At 40.8% G+C, this 21,915-nt stretch overlaps 1 protein-coding gene across 5 annotated transcripts in view; it reads right to left on the reverse strand.

The window, feature by feature from the left end:
• The window catches only part of CTBP1 (C-terminal binding protein 1), a 417,525-nt gene that overhangs the window by 171,180 nt on the left and 224,430 nt on the right, over window positions 1-21,915 (reverse strand). Inside the window, exon 1 of one of the 5 annotated variants that reach the window (XM_054029805.1) lies at window positions 16,352-16,373. The exons of the other annotated variants lie outside the window; for them this stretch is intronic. Coding sequence (XP_053885780.1) covers window positions 16,352-16,358 — 7 coding nt within the window. The 5' untranslated portion in view covers window positions 16,359-16,373. Of the gene's footprint in view, window positions 1-16,351; window positions 16,374-21,915 lie in introns of those variants that run through there. 5 annotated transcript variants of the gene reach the window in all.

Raw genomic sequence — 21,915 nt, forward strand, 5'->3', positions numbered from 1 at the left:
CGACCAGCCAATCCAAATCCAACCTGAGCCCAAGTGTTGAGTTGTCTTCAGACTCAACCTAACATGAACCCAGCACTTCCCCCCCAAAACCTCAGTCATTGCCACCTCCTCACCGGTGCACGGCCTTACAGGGGTTTTCCACTCCCCATGCCTTATGGTCACAATCATTCTCTGGTTGCCTCCTGCTGGACTGGTTGATGCAGCGGTGACTGTGTGCCCCGCTCCTGCCTTGCTGCACTGCAGAGTGAGCACGTAGATGAGTTGCACTGTCTTTCAACCCACAGCACACAGAACGGGGAGGCAGCAGCAGCTGGCAGGAACAGGGCATGCAGCCCCCACCATAGTGACCCCCCGAGAGTGTGTTGGGTTGTTTTCAGACCCAGCTTCAAGCCCACACTTGTGGTTGGGTCCCCTTGGGTTCAGGTCAGGTTGCAAGGCTCTAGTTAAGGTAACAGTATTTCAAAGATAACAAAGATAAGATAACATGACCCACTGTAGGGAGCAGCAAAGAAATGGGGGGGAGGGATAGCGCAGTGGTTTGAGCATTGGCCTGCTAAACCCAGGGTTGTAAGTTCAATCCTTGAGGGGGCCATCTGGGGCAAAATCAGTACTTGGTCCTGCTAGTGAAGGCAGGGGGCTGGACTTGATGACCTTTCAAGGTCCCTTCCAGTTCTAGGAGATAGGATATCTCCATTTTTTATTATTATTATTAAGCACACAAAATGCACAAATAATTAGCAGGTGTTTGTGCAGCACCTAGCACAGTGGGGTATTATTTTGTTATAAACATTAACTAATAAAAACACTGACGGTAAAATCCTGACTCTACTGAAATCAATGCAGGTGTTCTTGCTGACTTCAACAGGGCCAGAATTACACCATGAATATAAATAGGTCTTTTTTCTCCATTCTTAATTGAAGATTAACTGATTAAGATAACTGTTAAAATTAAGGCCTGCTCACTTAGCCATTGAGGTTTTCAGTGTCTGTCTTCTTACCACCCTTGTATATGAACACTTTGTAATCTATAATGTATTTACAATCATAACGCTCCTCTGAAGTAGGAAAGTGTTATCCCCATTTTATATGTACAGAACAGAGGCAAAAAAACTCAGTGACTTGACCAAGGTCACATTGGAAGTCTGTGGCACAGTGGGGAATCAGACCTGGAGTCTCAGAAGTTCCAGACTAGTGGTCTAACCATCAGACCTTCCTTCCTCTCAATGAATTGAGGGAAATAGAAAATCATTAGAAAAATAACAACACATTCCAAAAGCAGAAAATGGTCAAAAAAAGAATCAACTGGCTAAGCAGTCACCCAAACAGGAACAAAATAAGAGTGTTACTGGGCCATCTAGAGACTTACAGACATTCAGTAGTGCTCTGGGTACAAAAAAGCAGGCATACTCCACAAGACCCAGGAAGAAAAAACTTTTCCATGCAAGAAGCAAAACCTAGTGATGTAAAATGTGAGAAATTAATTCCTATACTACTTATTATGCATTAGAATCATAGAATATCAGGGTTGGAAGGGACCTCAAGAGGTCATCTAGTCCAACCCCCTGCTCAAAGCAGGACCAATTCCCAACTAAATCATCCCAGCCAGGGTTTTGTCAAGCCGGCCTTAAAAACCTCCAAGGAAGGAGACTCCACCACCTCCCTAGGTAACAAATTCCAGTGCTTCACCACCCTCCTAGTGAAATAGTGTTTCCTAATATCCAACCTGGACATCCCCCACTGCAACTTGAGACCATTGCTCCTTGTTCTGTCATCTGCCACCACTGAACAGCCGAGCTCCATCCTCTTTGGAACCCCCTTCAGGTAGTTGAAGGCTGCTATCAAATCCCCCCCTCATTCTTTTCTTCTGCAGACTAAACAATCCCAGTTCCCTCAGCCTCTCCTCATAAGTCATGTGCTCCAGACCCCTAATCATTTTTGTTGCCCTCCGCTGGACTCTTTCCAATTTTTCCACATCCTTCTTGTAGTGTGGGGCCCAAAACTGGACACAGTATTCCAGATGAGGCCTCACCAATGTCGAATAAAGGGGAACGATCACGTTCCTCGATCTGCTGGCATTAGTGTCTTTCTGGGCTGGTCCCCACTTAGTCCGGACTTCGGACTAAGGTACGCAAATTCAGCTACGTTAATAACTTAGCTGAATTCGAAGTACCTTAGTCCGGACTTACCGCGGTCCAGACGCGGCCGGAAGTCTCCCCCCGTCGACGCCGCGTACTCCTCTCGGCGAGCTGGAGTACCGGCGCCGACTGTGAGCACTTCCGGGATCGATCCGGGATCGATTTATCGCGTCTTAACCAGACGCGATAAATCGATCCCAGAACATCGATGGCGTGCCGCCGGACCAGCCGGTAAGTGAAGACTAGGCCTAAGTTACTTGCTACAATGCTATTGCACTTCGCTATTGCATGATCATCTTAACACACTCTTTTGCCTTAATTACTTTGTTTCAGTTTATCAAATATACTTTTGGTTTCACTTTTGCAGTCTAGTCATCAGAGCCATCTAGCATACTTCAGAGTGGAGCTTCTGGTGTAGATTTCAACAATGGAGATGTGGAGGAAATGGTAGTTTTATTCAATTAATAAGCAATTAAAGTGCTTATTTTGTGTATTTTAATTGAATTCTAATTCCCATTCAAGTGCAGCTTGACACAAATCATGAGTAAAGGTTAACTTGTCTAGTAAATAAGAAATACATCATTCTCCATTTTCTAAAAAATGTAGAAATTAAGCATCTGAATAAAAATACATTAAGCAATATAACTGCATAAATAAGCGAGCATGGTTACAGTGCATCCTTGTGGCTGGCAAAAAAGTGCAAATTTACTGTAAAGGCTAGTTGTAAATACTCAAATCAACATGTTCTAAGACTTATACCAACCAATGGGAATGAACCTTTCTTTGAGAAAATAACCAAAACAGTACAAACAGAAAACATAATTAAATTATTTAAATCCAGTTTTCCTGCTTGCTGATTTCAATTAATCCACCCTGATTTCATCAGATAAAAAGTATGTTTTCTAGCACTAATCATGTAATGTAAATATATGGATTTGTACCGTAAATAAAACATTGTGTAATAGTGTCTCTTAAAATAAGCTTTATTGTTCTTTTCATACTGCCATCCTTTCTTTATTTTTAAATGCAAGTGAACACCCTAGCTATGTATGTGCAGAAGGATATGATGAAATAGGGAGTTACTAGCTGTGCCTTTTAGCTATGAATTTAGGTGGGTAAACTTGTGCAAAGTGCTTAAGCAAGACATGTATGATAGGAAGAACAATCCGAGTGAGGAATTAGGACCAGTTTTCTCAAATCCAGTTGCAGAGCTCAAGGAAGTGAATGCCATCTTGCAAAAAAACGAGTTTAGTATACCTTAGGTATGTGGATGGACAAGTCTATGTAGTAACATGACTATCACTCATTTTCATTTGTTAAAAAGTGACTAGTGATTTTGAGTATCCAACCTGAGATATCTTAAAAGGCCCTTGTTAAAAAGTGCTGCGTACCCATCCTCTGAAAATCATGTCCCTTTAAGTTGTCTCAGATTGCACACCCAGAAGTGCACGTACCCCAAATTATTCTTCTTCCTTAAAAACATTGGCCCATATGCAAATCTTAACACTGTGTAAATAACACTGCATTCTTCACCAGCCAATAGTGCTATTGGACTGAATTAAGAGACAGTCCACTATAAAGTCATTGTAAAGAAATATTTATCATTCCATATTGATTAGTTCTTTTAATGAACACTATAAAAACATTTGCCCATTCTTACAATACTTCACTAGAGATTTTTGAAGTCACCTTATTCTATTCCAACTGACAATAAATCTGTTGTTCCCCTAACTCAACTCAAATGGTTTCTACGACAAACAAGCCTCTTGTCCACAATTCAGTTAGAAGACACATTCAATACACAGTCTGAAATAGCTCATTCTAGAGAAAAAAAACAACTTCATTTCTACTAAGAATACATACTCATTTCTTATGTCAGAAAGAAGACTGGTATATAATTTAGTACATATTGCAAAAAACCCACTACTCGTAAATATTGTTTTTTTCTTCAAAATAATCTTGGCATTCTGAGCTACAGAGGCTGATTTGTCTAGTTGTAACATCTGTCATTTCAAGAAAACGAGTGTTTATAGTAAAATAAACTTCTCTAAACACACTTTACCTGATGTACAGTGGATTTTTTTCAGGATAATCAATTCACAAGTATGTGTGTCTCCCCATCTATGCAAATTAGAAGCTGGATTGGGCAGTGAGAACTAAAGGATACCTAAATACACAAGAATACATTTACAAAACAATGCAAAATGACTTAGAAGTGCAAGAACCAGTATCTTCAATGGGTTTGTGAAGCTAAATCAATAGGCACCACTTAGAAAATATAACTCTCAATGAGGAGTTTGAGTAATACAACTACCAAACTACCTCACTGTATCTTAGATCTTTTGTTTTCATATAAACTACAAAGACAAATCCTGATTATATGTGGGACTATATCCTGATTATTTATTAGCACTCTGCTTCACCCTATATGCGTGGATTAGGTCCCTATTAGGTTTTATTCTTATTAGGTAAAATTAATGTATTTGGTGTAAGCCAAATAGAAAAAAATGAGACCATTTTAAAATTGCCTAAGGTCACTTCATGGGCAAAACAATGTATTTAAACTGAAGAGATGACAACATGTTTAATATGACTCTAAAGAAATTGCTTCCCTGATGACAATACATTAAAATCCTCATTGAATATTCATAGAATTTTTGACAAGACTGAATGACATATAATCCTAGCCTCGGTAAGCATTGACTTGATATTCTAACTGTCTTAGAATAGATGCCACACTAACCAGGTCATCTTTGCATTTCTTACAAAGCCAGAGACAGCTGTACAAAAAACAATTCAGTTTCCAGTTTTTAATATCACGTTAAGCTGACACAAACAAAATAGCAGGAAGAAAAAAAACACATTCAAAACTTCACTATGTATGTGAGAAGGGGGGATGGAAGGAACACATTGTTTATCATAACTATAAAATGATAGACCAGAATAGTAGTAGTTTATTTATAGTATAGCAACAGAGAATTAGAAAAATAGCAAAAAGGATCCTTGAAATGACTTTCACTTATTGAAGTATGACCTGTGCATGATAAATAGGTAAGCAGAGTTTAAATGATGTGAAATGTGTCAATTCAGAATGCATTAGGATGCCATTAAGAGACAGGAACTTAGACATAGGAAAAATATTAAGATGGATAGATCACTTAGCAAGAATAGGACAGAGAAGAATTTAGTTAAGGTATTGAAAAAACAATTTAATACTGATACACCTGTAGATCTTGTGAGATTTTTCGCTCAAGAAGAAGTCTGTTATTTCTTTGTCTACTATTCTATTGACTCCTCTAAATTATAATTACGTAGCTGCTTCTGACAGAAAACAATAACCTTTCTCTTGAGACTAATACTTTTCTATTATACACACGTAAAGTAAAAGTCTTGTTTGTTAAGCAAATAAGAAAATTAATTGCAGAGACGTCTACCTATGGTATTGTTGGAGTTTGATGAATACTGTGCTTCAATCACATACAAACTGTTTTGCAATTGGCAATTTTATAATGCAAATAGTGGTTTCTAATACAGGCTTTATGTTTTCATTCCATAGATTTTTGGGTAGACCATAGTAGCAAAGCACTTATCTGTAAAATGACATTCTGTGCTCCCCTTACTTTTGCTGAGTCACACAGGTGCTGAATCCATGAGTGCTCCAGGGCTGGAGCACCCATGCATGGAAAAAAAACTGTTGGGTGGTGCCGCCAATTAGGGGTGTCGCCAAACAGCTGATCAGAGGCCCTGCCAAACAGCTGTTTGGCAGCTCAGGGAGGAGCTTGGGGGAGGTGGAGAGCAGCGAGCGCAAGTGGGCAGGGGTGGAGTGGGGGCAGGGCCTTGGGGCAGAGCACCTCCAGGGAAAAGTAAAACTCAGCGCCTATGCTGAGTCGTAACTTATTCCATGAATAGTCCCACTGAAATAAATGGGACAAAAACCTGTGCAGTAAGGTACTATGGAACTGTAAGGGTGGCAGAATCTAGCACCAAGTCTCCAAAACAGCAAATTACATAAAACCACTCATGATGGGTAGCATTTAAAATATACTGCCCTTTTGTCAAGCCTGGAAACAAACATTTTAAAATAATTGGACAAAAATATAAGATGGCATTACAGAATAACATATATAGGCTCAAATGGCATTGTACAATAAGTGGAACAGTGGCAAGGTTCAAAACATCAAATTGATATTATTTTGCATGTGAGCCTTGCACTGGCATCTGGTTAACAACTCTTGCCAATTTTCCCAGCCCCATGTTTAAAGCTAGTTTTGACAGAAGTCCTCAGTTGTCTATCTTCATTTTAGGACCTACCATTTACCTGTTTTCACACTATTGCCTTCTCACATTTATTTGCCATCAAGGCACCTTATCTGTGGCTACCATGCAGGAAGCTAGTAATAATCCAGAAACAGCCTAGCAGAATGTATGCCAAGAGTCTAGCGTGGCTAGCAATTCTCATCAAATCCATCATTTCCACAAAGCCTATAAACATGACAGGCAACAGTCTAGAGATTATTCTTGAATCTGGGCCTCCAAAGTGCCAGCCCGCTTCAATGCCAAACAAGCCTGCTGATCAAGAAGTATTTGCATACTTAATAGTTTTCCCGGTCCAAACAGCTTACAAGAAATTTTTTCATTCCTTCTGAATATAAAAAAAAAAAAAAGTGTTTTAATCTACAGTGAAGAAACATTTGGAATTAGAGGGAATTTTGTGAAGCTAGTGCTTTTCCCCATGCATATAGGTAATATAGCTTTATTAAAAATGTGACACTCAAAAGAAATATTTAAAAATTATTCAAGGTGAGTCTTTTGGGTCTCTGTAAAAGCTATGTATAATTTCAAGATGAAAATCTGAAATGGTTCGGCCTCAGAAAAATTATGGGCCACATCCCCTGGTGGCATAGGATTGGTATTGCTCCAATCTGAGACAGGATAGATAGATAGAATGAACATACTTTATATGTAGATAAAACTTATATATTTGATGGTGTTGTAGAGGGAGATTTTGACAGCCCAGCAAAAAAACGCAGGCCACTGCCAGTAACTGGAATAGCGATTGTTACGCTAACTGCCAAAAGCAGCTAAGCTAGTAGGCCTTTGCAGCAACCTTTGCATAACTAGGCAGGCCAGAAGGGGAAGGGGCGTGATCACGAAAAGTGAGCGTGATCCTGTGCCATCCTGTTTTTCTTCTTTTAAACTGCTGAAATATGTGGCTGTGAAAAACAGGAGGAAGTCTGTTTATATTTGACTTCTGGGGTGTGTTTGACGGTGCGGATAAGACTGCAGACTCTGCAAAAACATCTATTCAACTAATGGCTGAAAACTTCTTGTTTAACTTTTGCCTTTTTTTTTTTTTTTTTGGATTGACAAGCTATGTAACATTAACATGCATAAAAGGGGGAAAAGTCGGAGTTAAGTGGACTCTTCATGGAGACGTCTCAAGATCCCCAGTGGCAGATGGAAGGCTGGCCACTGAAAATTTGTCACTGAACATTCGAAGACCACTCCAGACATATGAGGTAACTATTGATTTGGGGTGCTCTAAACCTGTTACTTGTGTGTTTATGTGCTGGAGACTAAATAAAGTAAATAAAGTAAAAGCTATAAGTGAAAGCACTCGTTTGCACAGTTTATACCAACCACTTGTCAGACAGACGTGCTGTGTCCCTCCCTTGATTTATTTCCTGACACCACTTCACAAAGAGCCCAAGATACCAAGAGCTTTGGGCTCAGAGAACCTGAGTATCACCCTCCCTCACTATTTGTATTCATTTATTCTTTCAGATAGTAAGCTCTGAGGCAGGTACTATATCATCGTACATGATTTTACTGTTCATATATCCTTTGGCCCTGATCCATGTCCAGAGAATACTGTTATATAAACATTAAGTAAGAATAATAATCACTCACATAAAATATGGTACTTCAAAACTTAAAAGCACTAAACAATGCAAAGCAGGTCTAACTTTTCTTTTACAATAAGTACACAGTGAACTGCATTATAAATAATATTACCCTATTATTATAATTTTTGTCTATTCCACCCAAGTATATAGGTAGAGCCCTCCACAGATACAAATTTTGTATCTGCATATGATCCATGATCTGTAAAAATAGTCCGCAGATTTGTAGGGCTCTATATACAGGTTCTTACACGACACCCATCATAGTAATATTTGGGCCTCTGAGTGCTAACAGCAGGGCGTTTTTGTAATATATATTTCAGTATTTGCTTTTGGTATACTTTGAAAATACAAATAGGTTGATGATGGTAAGGTAAACATCAGCCATTAGTTTAGAATATAAAGAAAATATTTTTAAAAAGCACTGACTGACTAACTCTCGCATTATACACCATCTTAAATAGCTGATATCTTCTGACCAGGAGCGGATTTACCATGAAACAAACCGTTCGGTGGCACAGGGCCCCCAACGACAGGGAGGCCCCCAAAAAGCAGGACAAATCTCATCTGACAACCTGCCCCCAAGTCCCAGCCGGCAGCGCAGCAGGGCTCAGGCAGGCAGGCTGCCTGCACACCGGAGCTGGTGGCCCTACGCCGTTCCTGGAAGCGGCGGGCTGTTGGCATGTCTGTGTGCCCCTGGTGTGGGGGAGGTGGCTCCACCCTGGGCAGTGCACGGAGACCCACTGCCCCCCTCCCCCTAAGGGGTGTGCAGAAATGTGCCAGCAGCAGGGCTAAGGCGGCTCCCAACCTGCTCTGCCTCTCTCCCTCTGCACCACTCCCGAAAGTGGACAGCATGTCCCTGTGGCCCCTGGGGGGGGGGAAATGTCTCTCCCCCCCCGTCCCCCTCCTGCACCCCTGCCCCAGCCCAAAGGCCGCACCCAAACTCCCTCCCAGAGCCCAATCCCTCACGCACCCAAACTCCCTGCCCCAGCCCAGAGCCCACACCCCTCACCCCCTCCCACACTCCAACTCCTTGCCTCAGCCCAGAGCCCACACCCAAACTGTCTCCCAGAGCCCAACCCCCACACCTCCTCCTGCACCCCAACCCCCTGCCCCAATCAAGGTACCTCACGTTATTTTCATTTACATCCCATGACTTATAATATAGGAGGAGGAGGAAGAAAAAAAGAATGAAAAAATGAGGGGTGGAGGGGAGATAAGAGCAAATGTTATTTTTTTGGCTGGGTCTCGAGGGGGCCCCCTCGAAAATGAAGCTGCATACAGGCCCCACTAACTCTAAATCTGCCACTGCTTCTGACCTGTCCTTGGTTAGGCTGACCTACATGAAATTTGATTCCAACAATGCATTAATTTCCTGCTGAACACAGCATTGCCTTCAATAGGGAAAATCTATTTAATAAATGGACACTGACAACTCTGCTTTAGGCTTAGAACAGTTTTTTAAATTAACTTCGGAATTTAAATTCCAACTTGACAAGAGAAAAAACTGATTTTAATCCAATTTTGGTTTCAGAATGAATAAGCATTATTCTGTTTGGTAGGATCCACTAAAACAAACACTCACATTTTCCTCAAACCAGTAAATGGCACATTTTTTAAAAAAAATCTCTTTTATAAAGTAAGCAAAGTCTGTTGTCACATTACTTGTTAAGAATAAAGTTACTCATCATAGTTTCCGTGGCAGTGGAAGCAATAGTTAAGACTGAGTTCCATTCAATATTGTCATCTTCTCAAATTGCTGGGGCTGAAATTTCTCCATGCTTGTATTATGGGCTGGATTCGGTCTGCTGATAAAGCTTATTTTGTATTACAGTAAACAGGGAATTAACGCAAAAATTAATCACTTTAAAATTAAGACAGACAATGAGTATGGCTTTATGGCTGTCAGTATATGCTAACTACTTATGCTAAACAATCTGTTCCACCTTGCATTTTGCTGTGACGCTGGGAGTACCTCTCTCAGACCTGAAGAGCTCTGTGTGACTTGAAAGCTTCTCTCTCTCTCTCTCTCCCCACAACAGAAGTTGGTCCAATAAATGATATTATCTCACCCACCTTGTCTCTGTAATATCCTGGGACTGACATGGCTATAATTACACTGCATACTTCAGAGAAAGACAGTTGAGGACCCCTGGGGGAGATGGTTCTATTATCATACAAATTCACTTTATTCTGACCTATGGGGATGCAAAGGAGAGCTGACACCGAGGTAGGTTTAAAGAGTTTTTGAAATGCTGAAGGAATTGAAAAGACAAATCTTGATTGGATGGTGCATGTATATGTTTTACATTATAATGTCTTCAATGTCTCTAATATTGGGAAAGGGACAGAGATTAGATATTGCATCTACATAAACAGAATTTTATGAATAGAATTTATGACTCCATAGAAAACATGCACCTACTATGGTAATATAAGAGTCATATACAACACTTCAAAGTAATGTCAAAGATTGTTAGGTATATAAATCAGGAATGAGAGAAAGGAGGATGACACAGAAGTGCGCACATTGATTAGAGATGGGCTTCTGAGAGATGGTGATTCTAACAGAAGGTGAGTGGGAACTAACCTGAAGATGGAATGACATGAACCGCTGAGCTTGAAGATGTAAGTAGTTACTACCCTGTTTCCCCGAAAATAAGACAGTGTCTTATATTAATTTTTGCTCCCAAAGATGCGCTAGGTCTTATTTTCAGGGGATGTCTTATTTTTCAGAAATGAAAAATGCCTTATTATCGGTGGATGCCTTATTATCGGGGAGGTCTTATTATCGGGGGGATGCCTTATATTACAACGAGAGGCAAAACTGTAAGTAGGCCTTATTTTCGGAGGATGTCTTATTTTCGGGGAAACAGGGTAATTAAATCATGCTGATGATACACAGACAGTAGTTAAACCTGTAACTAACTGCAAGACTGTACCTAATTTAGCCACACTGTTGCCCAGAGTTAGACTAGAAATACTTTTATATGGTATATTTTTTATTTAATCTGTTTTTCTCTGTTGTCTAATAAACTTTTCTTAAAGAGCTGTTTGACCTTGGGCTGTTTTAATGATAAATTTACTGTGGTTCATTCTAATGTGAGGTAGAGGGGACTCTGGACCTAAGCATTGATCTTGGCTTCTGAAAGGTACAGACCAGGCTCCTACTCCATAAAGACTCTGGCTCCAGCTCTGGTTTCAGTCAGCCAAAAGTACAGGAAAAGCCTACAGAAAACAGATGAGAGGTGAGCGTGAGGAGCTAAAGTGAGAGCTTGTTCTCAACTCAACGAAAGGTTTTTGGAAAGTTTGAGTAGAATCGTTTCAATTTTTTTTTTTTTTAAATTAGGAGTGAAAATAAAATAGAATACATTCCACCCGAAATGGTGTTTACCCAACTAAAAATGGCTCGGTTTACAGATCTTACACTTGATTTGTTTTATAGAACTTGCTAAAGAAGGAACTAAAAATCCAGTTTAATCTTTAGAAAACAGGTTTGAGATTTTTAAAGTACTGAATATTTTCTATTTAGTCTTTCACAAGAACCTTAACATAGAGTATGTGGAACACTGCACAGAGAATCAGGCCTGAGACGGGCCTTCCTCAGGTAAGGAATACTATGTTAAAGAGGTCTTTGCATTTCTTACATCTTCTTACTTCTTTATTACATTAAAATAGGGAAATTAAAACACAAAAATTAACACAACATTAAGGTATCTGACAGGGTGGACTGACCCCGCACTGGAACTGAGAGTTAACCCTTCCCTGCTGGCAGAGGAAGCCACGTCCCTGAGGCTCTGCTGGGCATGCTCCAACCAGGAGTCAAGCATAAAAGCCTGCAGAACTGCTCAGTCAGGGCTGATGAAGGAGGACACCCAGCAGAAGCTCCAGCCCAGGAGCAGTTGCAACCCTTACAGGAGAGAGCTGAAGAGCCAGGAAGTGGGCCCAGAGACTGGCTGCTGTTGGAACCCCAGGAAGCACCAGGTGCTGAGGAACCTGAAGACCCTGATGCCACAGGGACTGCTACGTTTGGAGGACTGGTAGGAAGTGACCCAGGGAAGGGAGTGGTATCTCCCACCACTCTGAGGGCAGCGTGTTGCGGTAGGATTCCCCGCTGACCCGTGGCGGATCACGCCATCACTGACAGGGCCCTGGGTCGGAGCCCGGTGAAGATGAGTGGGCCCGGGCTCTCCTACTGGGGGTCTCTAAACCCCCACCCCCTTTTTTGTCATGACATAGTTCACTGACCCCTCTCTCACCCCAAAGGAGAGACTAACTCCGGCCGCTGGGCCACGCTATCCTACGAGGGGAAAAGAATTGAGAGATACTCTGGCCCTGGGGCCCCGCTGCTTTAGGAGCGCACTATAGGGACTCCGGCCACTAGGCTGCGCTATCCTACCCAGGGAGGTGGATTTGAGGGACTCTGGCCATTGGGCCATACAGCCCTGACTACCGGGGAGGTAGTAAGACCGACATAGATGCAGGGAGGCAGGGTTAACCTCACTCCCCCTTGAATCAAAGAAAAACACAGAAAAAAATTTTTAAGGATAAAAACTGTTTATAGAGCACCAATAGTTGCAGCCTATGGCAGATTCTTTTGGGGGACTTGGATGTGTTCTTCTATCCTTAATACAAAACACAGATTTCCCTTTAGCGAAATACAATCTTTGGTTTTCTAATTTGAATTACCCTGATTTACAAACAAACAAAATTGGTTTAAATTACAATTATAAAAAAATTGTGAATGATGTGAATTCAAGAAATAATTTATGAAGATTAAAAAAAACCTCTTGAAATCTAAGAGCTTATTTTCAGCACAGGAATAATTCAGCCACATTTTACATATATAGTATTTTCTAGTTATACTTCTATTGTTCACTGTTAATCTTTAAACACTATATTACTAACAAGCACCAGTTGTGCTAGTATAGGAGTTAACATTGCAGAGCCAGAAGTTTGTCTGTTTCATTTCTAAGCCTTAAAAAGCAGCATGAATTTTGTGTTTATATATAACAAATAGTGTTATTACATTAGCAAAGTTTGTCACTTATACAATGTGAAAACATAACCACAGTAATAGATTTAAGGTAATTTTAGCATCTGAGTTAAAATTTGTTGTACGGAAGAATAAAGTTTAGACATTTCCCTCCCTCCCCGCAAAAATAAAATAAAAATAAAAAAAAAAATCATCTTCCTCACTTGCTTATACTGAAAACTAGGAATGACTTTTCTTTGGAAGTGGTAGATTACTGCATGTCTAATAATTCATCTTCAGTGCTTGTCCATGTGCAGCAAACATAGATTTGACTTCCCTTTTTTATGAGGGGCTTAAAATCCATGCAACAATACATTAGAAATATATTAAGGGACTAAACCTAGCTGGGTATTAAACGGTTTTCAAAAAAAGAAAGGATAAACATTTCACAATTATGCACGGACAAGCACTGAAAATGGTAATGCCATACAGTTAAAGTTTTAAACACTGTCTTTAACACACAGTAGATACTTAGATGTCCATTTTCCATTATTTGCACCTGACTGTTTTTAACCCACAATTTTGCCATTGCAAACAAACACAGGTACAAGTTGAGGGACCAGATTGAGAACTGTGAAAGTTTGGCCCTTAACGTTCAAGAAAAAAAAATCTATATTTGCTTTATTTTCTCTTGGTAAGTGATGTCATCTTTTTTGAAATATGAGAAAGCATTTTGAATAGTGTAAAATAAATACTGTTACCTAAATTCTGTTTATGGAGGTGCAATATCTAATCGCTGTCCCAAGAAACACCCTTTTCCTGCAGTAATACCAACATGAGGGGCCAAAGCATGTGTGTGTGTGTGTGTGTGTATGTGTCTCTCACACACACACACACACACACACAGCGTGCCCGAGATAATGCACTTCACTTAGGGCTGGTCTTCACTACAGGGAGATTGACGCTGCTGAAATTGATTTAGCAGATCTAGTGAAGAACCACTAAATCAATGGAAGAGTGCTCTCTGGTCGACCCCAGTACTTCAGCTTCCCAAGAAGATTAAGGTAAGTGGACAGAAGAACATCTCCTGTCAACGCAGCGCACTGAAGACAACCTAAGTCAACCTAAGCTATGTCGACTCCAGGAAGCCACAATTCATCTCAATCATGCAGATTTGTGGGGCTTCATATGCATCTTTCTGCAGGAATGACAGTTCTGTTAATCCCCTGCCATGCTGCCATTGGATGGGTCCACCTGTGGCTGGTCAGTGGCAACTTTAAAGGGAGACAATAGAGCTCCACTGTATTACCTTTTGTCACAACATTCACAATGAAATCCTCAAGCTCTCCAGGATCAATACCTTGGAAAAGGGGTTCACACCTACTCCACTCCCTCCCTGAACCATGAAGTTGGGAAATAGGGGGCCCAACTCACTTTGGCACCTGTAGCCTTTTCCTCTGGAGGCCTGAGACAGTAACTGGTTAGTGACGCAAAAACAGCTTCAAGACAAAGTATTGTTCATTCTTTCACTCAAAGATTGAAGAGTTAAAACCACAAAGGAAATAGGCAGGCTGAAGCCAAGAGATCCCATAGGGTTTCCATCTCTGACTGAAGCTATTCCAGGTGATTCCTCCCTCTGCCTCCCCAACATGACAATGTCATTTTCTTAAATTATCCCATTAAAATCTCCCAGCTAGCTTTCAATAGTCACTGGGAGATCCATGCCGATTCCGGGAGACTCCAGGCCAATCCTGGATGGTTGGCATCCCTAAGTCAAACTGTGGTTGGACCGCATGCTTCCACTCAGAGTGATGTACAGGAAACCAGGCCTGTCAACTAAGGGGTGCACTCAAGAAGAACAAAAAGGGTTCTGTGGTGCAGCTCACCCAGTAACTATGATAGGTGGTGATCCTCCTAAGTGTACTTGATACTACAGCCTTCGCAATTTACACTCATAATATCCTGTATAATTCTGGCTATAAAATTGCCAAAGAGATGGAAACCATGAAGCTTGACAGACAACATGCTCAACAGTATCTTCTTTCTTTCTTTATCCTCCTTCAACTTCAAGTGCATAGGGCAGCTATCAGTTTTCAACATTTATTGCAGTCTTGTGCTGGTCTGCTCAGACTTGTGTGTGTCATGTTGATGAATTTGGCTTTTTTCTCTATTCTGCATAATGTTTCTCTCTGTCACCCTCTTTCTCTCTTCCTAGATGATGTCCACATTATCACTTGATGTGGAGTCATGTTGGTGGCATCCTTAAAGTATGTTCTAAATAGGTCTATCATTGTCTTTTTACCACGTTTGGTGCTTTAGTTTGGTTTGCTCTACTTAGTAGACATATTTATAGTATTTGCAGCATATAAACTGATACAATTCCAGTAATCTAGAGGATTCATATCAGTCATGAAGTGTTCACAGCATATTTTCAGTCAAGCAAATGGATAACAACATACTTATTAAGTAGTAGTAATTGAATTATCTGTTCTGTTTGAATCAGTGCCCAAGGAAGTTGCTACAGATCATCATTGACATTGGTGGTAAGTATTTGAAACTTGAAAAGATCAGGGACAAGCATTAATAGAATCTCACATCATCTAGAAAGCTATCTGGTAAATCTACTGTAGGGGACAAGAATGGATTCTCTCATTTTCTTTGGCAGTGCTACTGATTATATTCAGGAAGAATCTCTTGTAGGGAAAACAATACAAAACTTCCCAGGGCAAATCAGTATGCTCAGCTTTACACACATCACATTAGTGATTTAGTAACATTTGTTTATACACCACAAAGATCCCTGCAAGCAGCTGCATGAAACATCAGATGAGCATAGTATAACAGTGTCTAAAGTCTATTCTCTAAATTTGATGTTAGTTCAGTCTGTAAAAGACTGGATGCAGAAGATGTTGCAGTTTTAAATTTGAATCTGCTAGACAGGAAACTCCTACAGTTTGCCTTGGTTATGGACTTGAAGATCTAATATGTGTCCTTTCTGTTTCTTTCTCTTATAAGCCAACATTTTAAAAGTCAAATGAAATGCCTATGAATTTTTGTTATTCAAGCTGCCAAAGAAGGAGAGAGAGAGAGAAACATCTTCAACCTTTTGGCAGTGTCCACTGCATTAACTGTCAGGATAGAATAACCACCAATCAAGAATACAAATTCACTGGGAAATGTATTTAGACACTAATAAAATAAAAACATTTAAGGGGATTTAAAGGCAATCAAAGACCATCTCCCCATAGCAGGCTTAAAAAAAATCTCAAATATTCTACAGTAACTAATGGACAAAGCATAATGGCAGGCAAGTTTAGTTGTGTTATGAAAACACTGACCTTCCATTCAACTACCAAAGACAAACCACCATCAGAGACGGGATTCAAAGACTGAGATCATGGAAGCACTACAGAAGAGAAAAATATAAATCAGTCAGGGAAAATTCAAGTTCAAATCATTACACAGACTCTAGTTTTTAAATGTCCTCACTTTCCCATCCTTTTTATCAACACAGGAGACTAGCTTAAGTAAACAGAAATCTTAGTCCTGATAAAACAAATTACTTGTGTCTTCTTCCCTCTTCACCAAGCATGAGCTATTATGAAGATGTCTTCCTTTAGTCCAATAGGCCTTTTACTTCTATGCTCTCTTAACTTTGTAGCCTTGTCTACATTAGAGAACTTTTACAAAAATGTGCTATTACTGGAGAGAATCCTGAAGAAAGCAACAAAAACAAAAATAAAAGCTTTAGAAAACCTGACCTATAAGGAAAGGATTAAAAAACTGGGTATGTTTAGTTTTGAAAAAAAGACGACCCACCAAGTCTTCAAATCCGATAAAAAGAGCTGTTATAAAGATGAGTTGCTCTCCACACTCACTTAATCTGCATCAGATTTGAGTTAGATATTAGTAAGACTTTCTAACTCGTGTTAGATATTTAAGCTGTGGAATAGGCCTCAAATCAGATTGTGGAATCCCTATCATTGGCGATTTTTAACAACATGTTGAACAAATACCTTCCAATGGTTTTCAACCTGTGAGTATCTGCAGACTATGTTTAAGATTTCCAAAGGAGTCTACACTGCCTTTTGACATTTTTCAGGGGTCAGCAAATGGAAAAAAAAAATTGAAAACCACTGGTCTAGATCTATTTGGCCCTGCCTCAGTGCAGGGGGCTGGATTTGATGACGTCTAAGGGTTCCTTCCAGCCCTACATTTCTGATTCTGTTTACTCCCATGTCAGCTCCATCAATGTATACATGATTAGAACTCCTAGTGTAGGTGCTACTCCAGGTCCCAGAGATGTGTTCAGCATTGTGTCAACTGGAAGTAGGTCGGGAAGAGTCAACTGTGGGTCAGAAGATGAGAACTTTGTCTCGCCATCATCCAGATCAGTAATATTTGAAGTAGGGTAGAAGAGCTAGCAGTTTCTCATGATTAATGGCCATGCTGACTCCTAAGACAGACTCCTAGACATGGGATTGTGATCCCTACTGGAACTTTAAGTTGCTGTCAGGATATGATGCTCCTCACTTGGATTTACTTGGGAAGCAAAAAGGGCAGAGTTCAGCCACTTCAAAGAAGCTAATTAGGTCTGATTCAACAAGGATGCCATCTCTGGTACAAAAATATCTACCCTGTTCCTAATTGTGGGTTGGAAGCTCCTTTGCTCAGAGGAAACTGCTTTGTTATCTGAACATCTTTCTGAAATGAGACATTTAAGTGATCTCCAACATATATGGCTCCACGAAGAGCCAGAGAGAGCCTCAAAATCAGAGTGAAAATTCTCAGCTTGTTCAAGCATGATTAGAAAGAGCAGGTAACAGAGACATGTAATAATTTTCTGCATGCGACACCTATGGGCATTTCTTTCTGGTAGAACCCATCACAGCTCAGTGGATAAATAATGTAAACACAATAAGTTGCCATAAATGGTTCAAATATACAAAAGAGAAAGATGGCAGAGCAATTTCACCCTGACTTACTCCAGCAGAGGAAGGAAGCAACACTGCCCTGTGGAGGAAAAGGGAAAAAGTTAGCCAGCAGGTGGGTGCCAAAAAGCTCTATTCTCATTGGCTGGTATCTGCCTATGAAACATACAGAGGATGAAATAACTCACTCTTCACTAGTTTAGTGGGTCACAGAAGGCAAACAAACATACTCACTCCAAACTTAGACCCTTTCCAACAAACCTTCACTGACACATTTTTAAACTATGAATTGTATGTACTATTCCAGGTTTATTTTTAATAAACATTAACACAGTTTTCTGAGATACTCTATGATGATCCCTGCAAATTTATATTCTGTAGTACAAATTAAAACTACTTCTCAAGCATAAGATTGGGATTGTAATGCATAAACTGAATGAATTTTAATCCATGGCTAATTAAGTGAAATTTAATTCATAATTCATTTCATTTTAACTCACAAATTCTCACTCATAAAGAGAAAGTGTGCACCTGACTCCCATATTGCAAGTCAATATTGTTAATCCCTCAGGAAATCACCGCTCAAAATCTCCTTTGTCTTGTCTATGCTACAGGGCCTACAGCAGTACAGCTTGTCTATGCTACAGGGCCTACAGCAGTACAGCTACAGCGCCACAGCTATGCTGCACTAACCCCATAGTGTAGACGCAGCTTACAGCAACCAAAGTGGTTTTTCCAATCACTGTGAGTAATCCACCTTCTCAAGCCATGGTAGTTAGGTCAATAGAAGCATTCTTCCATTGACCTAACTGCATCTATGCCAAGGGTAGGTCAGAATAGCTGTATCATTCAGGAATATAGTTATGTTGATCTAAATTTTAAGTGTAGACCAGGCTGTACGGTAAAAGTGTCTACGTAAATAGATTTTAGGAGTAACATCTGCATAAGACCGAAGCATGTTTCCAAACAGTTGTCAATGTGCTAATTCCTTAAGAACCAAAGGAAACTGATATTCAGGTCGTTTAGTCAGCTAGGCTATTTTAATATTTCTAGCAATAATTCTGAAGTTGTGAACCTGAATATTTGAAGCATGTATAAAGACATAGAAGCTGCTAAGAAAATCAGGTTCGACTTTGGCTAACAAGTCTTATACTGAAAAAAACCACACAAGGTGGTAGATGTGTGTGTATGTAGGTGAGAGGGATTTCTTTCCTTCTTTATGAATGACCTGATGAGCCATTCAAGCCCTCCACTGAATGAACAGTGATCTCAAGTAGCAGGTTTGAGTTACTATAAATGGGCATTGTGTATTGTATATAAACAACCATTTTTGTAGATTTTTATATTTACAATACTGTCAGTGAATATTTAAAAGAAAGTTTGGGCAGCTTGCATATTCATTTATGTTATCTTGGAGCAACATTTATAATTAACTTTCCTTAAAACCCTGATGTTATTGGTTTCACCATATTATTCCCAAACCACACTGTACAATCAAGAAGTAGAAGCTGGGCTGGGAAAAGATTTTCCAGCTATGAGTCCTATGAATAAAAAATTAATTAATTAATACTTTTCACTTAGAATCCTAGAATATCAGGGTTGGAAGGGACCTCAGGAGGTCATCTAGTCCAACCCCCTGCTCAAAGCAGGACCAATCCCCAACTAAATCATCCCAGCCAGGGCTTTGTCAAGCCTGACCTTAAAAACCTTTAAGGAAGGAGATTCCACCGCCTCCCTAGGTTACTCATTCCAGTGCTTCACCACCATCCTAGTGAAAAAGTTTTTTTTAATATCCAACCTAAACCTCCCCCACTGCAACTTGAGACCATTACTCCTTGTTCGGTCATCTGGTACCCCTGAGAACAGTCTAGATCCATCCTCTTTGGAATCTTCTTTCAGGTAGTTGAAAGCAGCTATCAAATCCCCTCTAATTCTTCTCTTCTGCAGACTAAACAATCCCAGTTCCCTCAGCCTTGCCTCATAAATCATGTGCTCCAGCCCCATAATCACTTTTGTTGCCCTCCGCTGGACTCTTTCCAATTTTTCCACATCCTTCTTGTAGGGTGGGGCCCAAAACTGGACACAGTACTCCAGATGAGGCCTCACCAGTGCTGAATAGAGGGGAATGATCATGTCCCTCAGTCTGCTGGCAATGTCCCTACTTATACAGCCCAAAATGCCATTAGCCTTCTTGGCAACAAGGGCACACTGCTGACCCATATCCAGCTTCTTGTCCACTGTAACCCCTAGATCCTTTTCTGCAGAATTGCTGCCTAGCCATTCGGTCCCTAGTCTGTAGCAGTGCATCGGATTCTTCCATCCTAAGTGCAGGACTCTGCACTTGTCCTTCTTGAACCTCATCAGATGTCTTTTGGCCCAATCCTCTAATTTGTCTAGGTCCCTCTGTATCCTATCCCTACCCTCCAGCATATCTACCACTCCTCCCAGTTTAGTGTCATCTGCTAACATGCTGAGGGTGCAGTCCACGCCATCCTCCAGATATTTAATGAAGCTATTGAACAGGACCGACCCTTGGGGCACTCCGCTTGATACCGGCTGCCAACTAGATATGGAGCCATTGATCACTACCCGTTGAGCCCGATGATCTAGCCAGCTTTCTATCCACTTTATAGTCCATTCATCCAGCTCGTACTTCTTTAATTTACTGGCAAGAATACTCTGGGAGACCGTATCAAAAGTTTTGCTAAAGTCAAGGAATAACACGTCCACTGCTTTCTCCTCATCCACAGAGCCAGTTATCTCATCATAGAAGGCAATTAGGTTAGTCAGGCATGACTTGCCCTTGGTAAACCCATGCTGACTGTTCCTGATCACTTTCCTCTCCTTCAAGTACTTCAGAATTGATTCCTTGAGGACCTGCTCCATGATTTTTCCAGGGACTGAGGTGAGACTGACTGACCTGTAGTTCCCCGGATCCTCCTTCTTCCCTTTTTTAAAGATGGGCACTACATTCGCCTTTTTCCAGTCATCCGGGACCTCCCCCCATCACCATGAGTTTTCAAAGATAATGGCCAATGGCTCTGCAATCACATCCACCAAATCCTTTAGTACCCTCGGATGCAGCACATCCGGCCCCCTGGGCTTGTGCTCGTCCAGCTTTTCTAAATAGTCCTGAACCACCTCTTTATCCACAAAGGGCTGGTCACCTTCTCCCCATGCTGTGCTGCCCAATGCAGAAGTCTGGGAGCTAATCTTGTTCGTGAAGACAGAGGCAAAAAAGCATTGAGTACATTAGTTTTTCCACATCCTCTGTCACTAGGTTGCTTCCCTCATTCAGTAAGGGGTCCACACTTTCCTTGACCACCTTCTTGTTGCTAACATACCTGAAGAAACCCTTCTTGTTACTCTTAACATCTCTTGCTAGCTGCAACACCAAGTGTGATTTCGCCTCCCTGATTTCACTCCTGCATGCCTGAGCAATATTTTTATACTCCTCCCTGGTCATTTGTCCAATCTTCCACTTCTTGTAAGCTTCTTTTTTGTGTTTAAGATCAGCAAGGATTTCACTGTTAAGCCAAGCTGGTCACCTGCCATATTTATTATTCTTTCTACACATCGGGATGGTTTGTTCCTGCAACTTCAATAAGGATTCTTTAAAATACAGCCAGCTCTCCTGGACTCCTTTCCCCCTCATGTTATTTTCCCAGGGGATCCTGCCCATCAGTTCCCTGAGGGAGTCAAAGTCTGCTTTTCTGAAGTCCAGGGTCCGTAATCTACTGCTCTCCTTTCTTCCTTGTGTTAGGATCCTGAACTCTACCATCTCATGGTCACTGCCTCCCAGGTTCCCATCCACTTTTGCTTCCCCTACTAATTCTTCCCTGTTTGTGAGCAGCAGGTTAAGAAGAGATCTGCCTATAGTTGGTTCCTCCAGCACTTACACCAGGAAATTGTTCCCTTCACTTTTCAAAAAACTTCCTGGATTGTCTGTGCACTGTTGTATTGCTCTCCAA

The sequence above is a fragment of the Malaclemys terrapin genome, chromosome 5 (assembly GCF_027887155.1).
Source record: "Malaclemys terrapin pileata isolate rMalTer1 chromosome 5, rMalTer1.hap1, whole genome shotgun sequence".
NCBI classification, from domain to species: domain Eukaryota; kingdom Metazoa; phylum Chordata; order Testudines; family Emydidae; genus Malaclemys; species Malaclemys terrapin.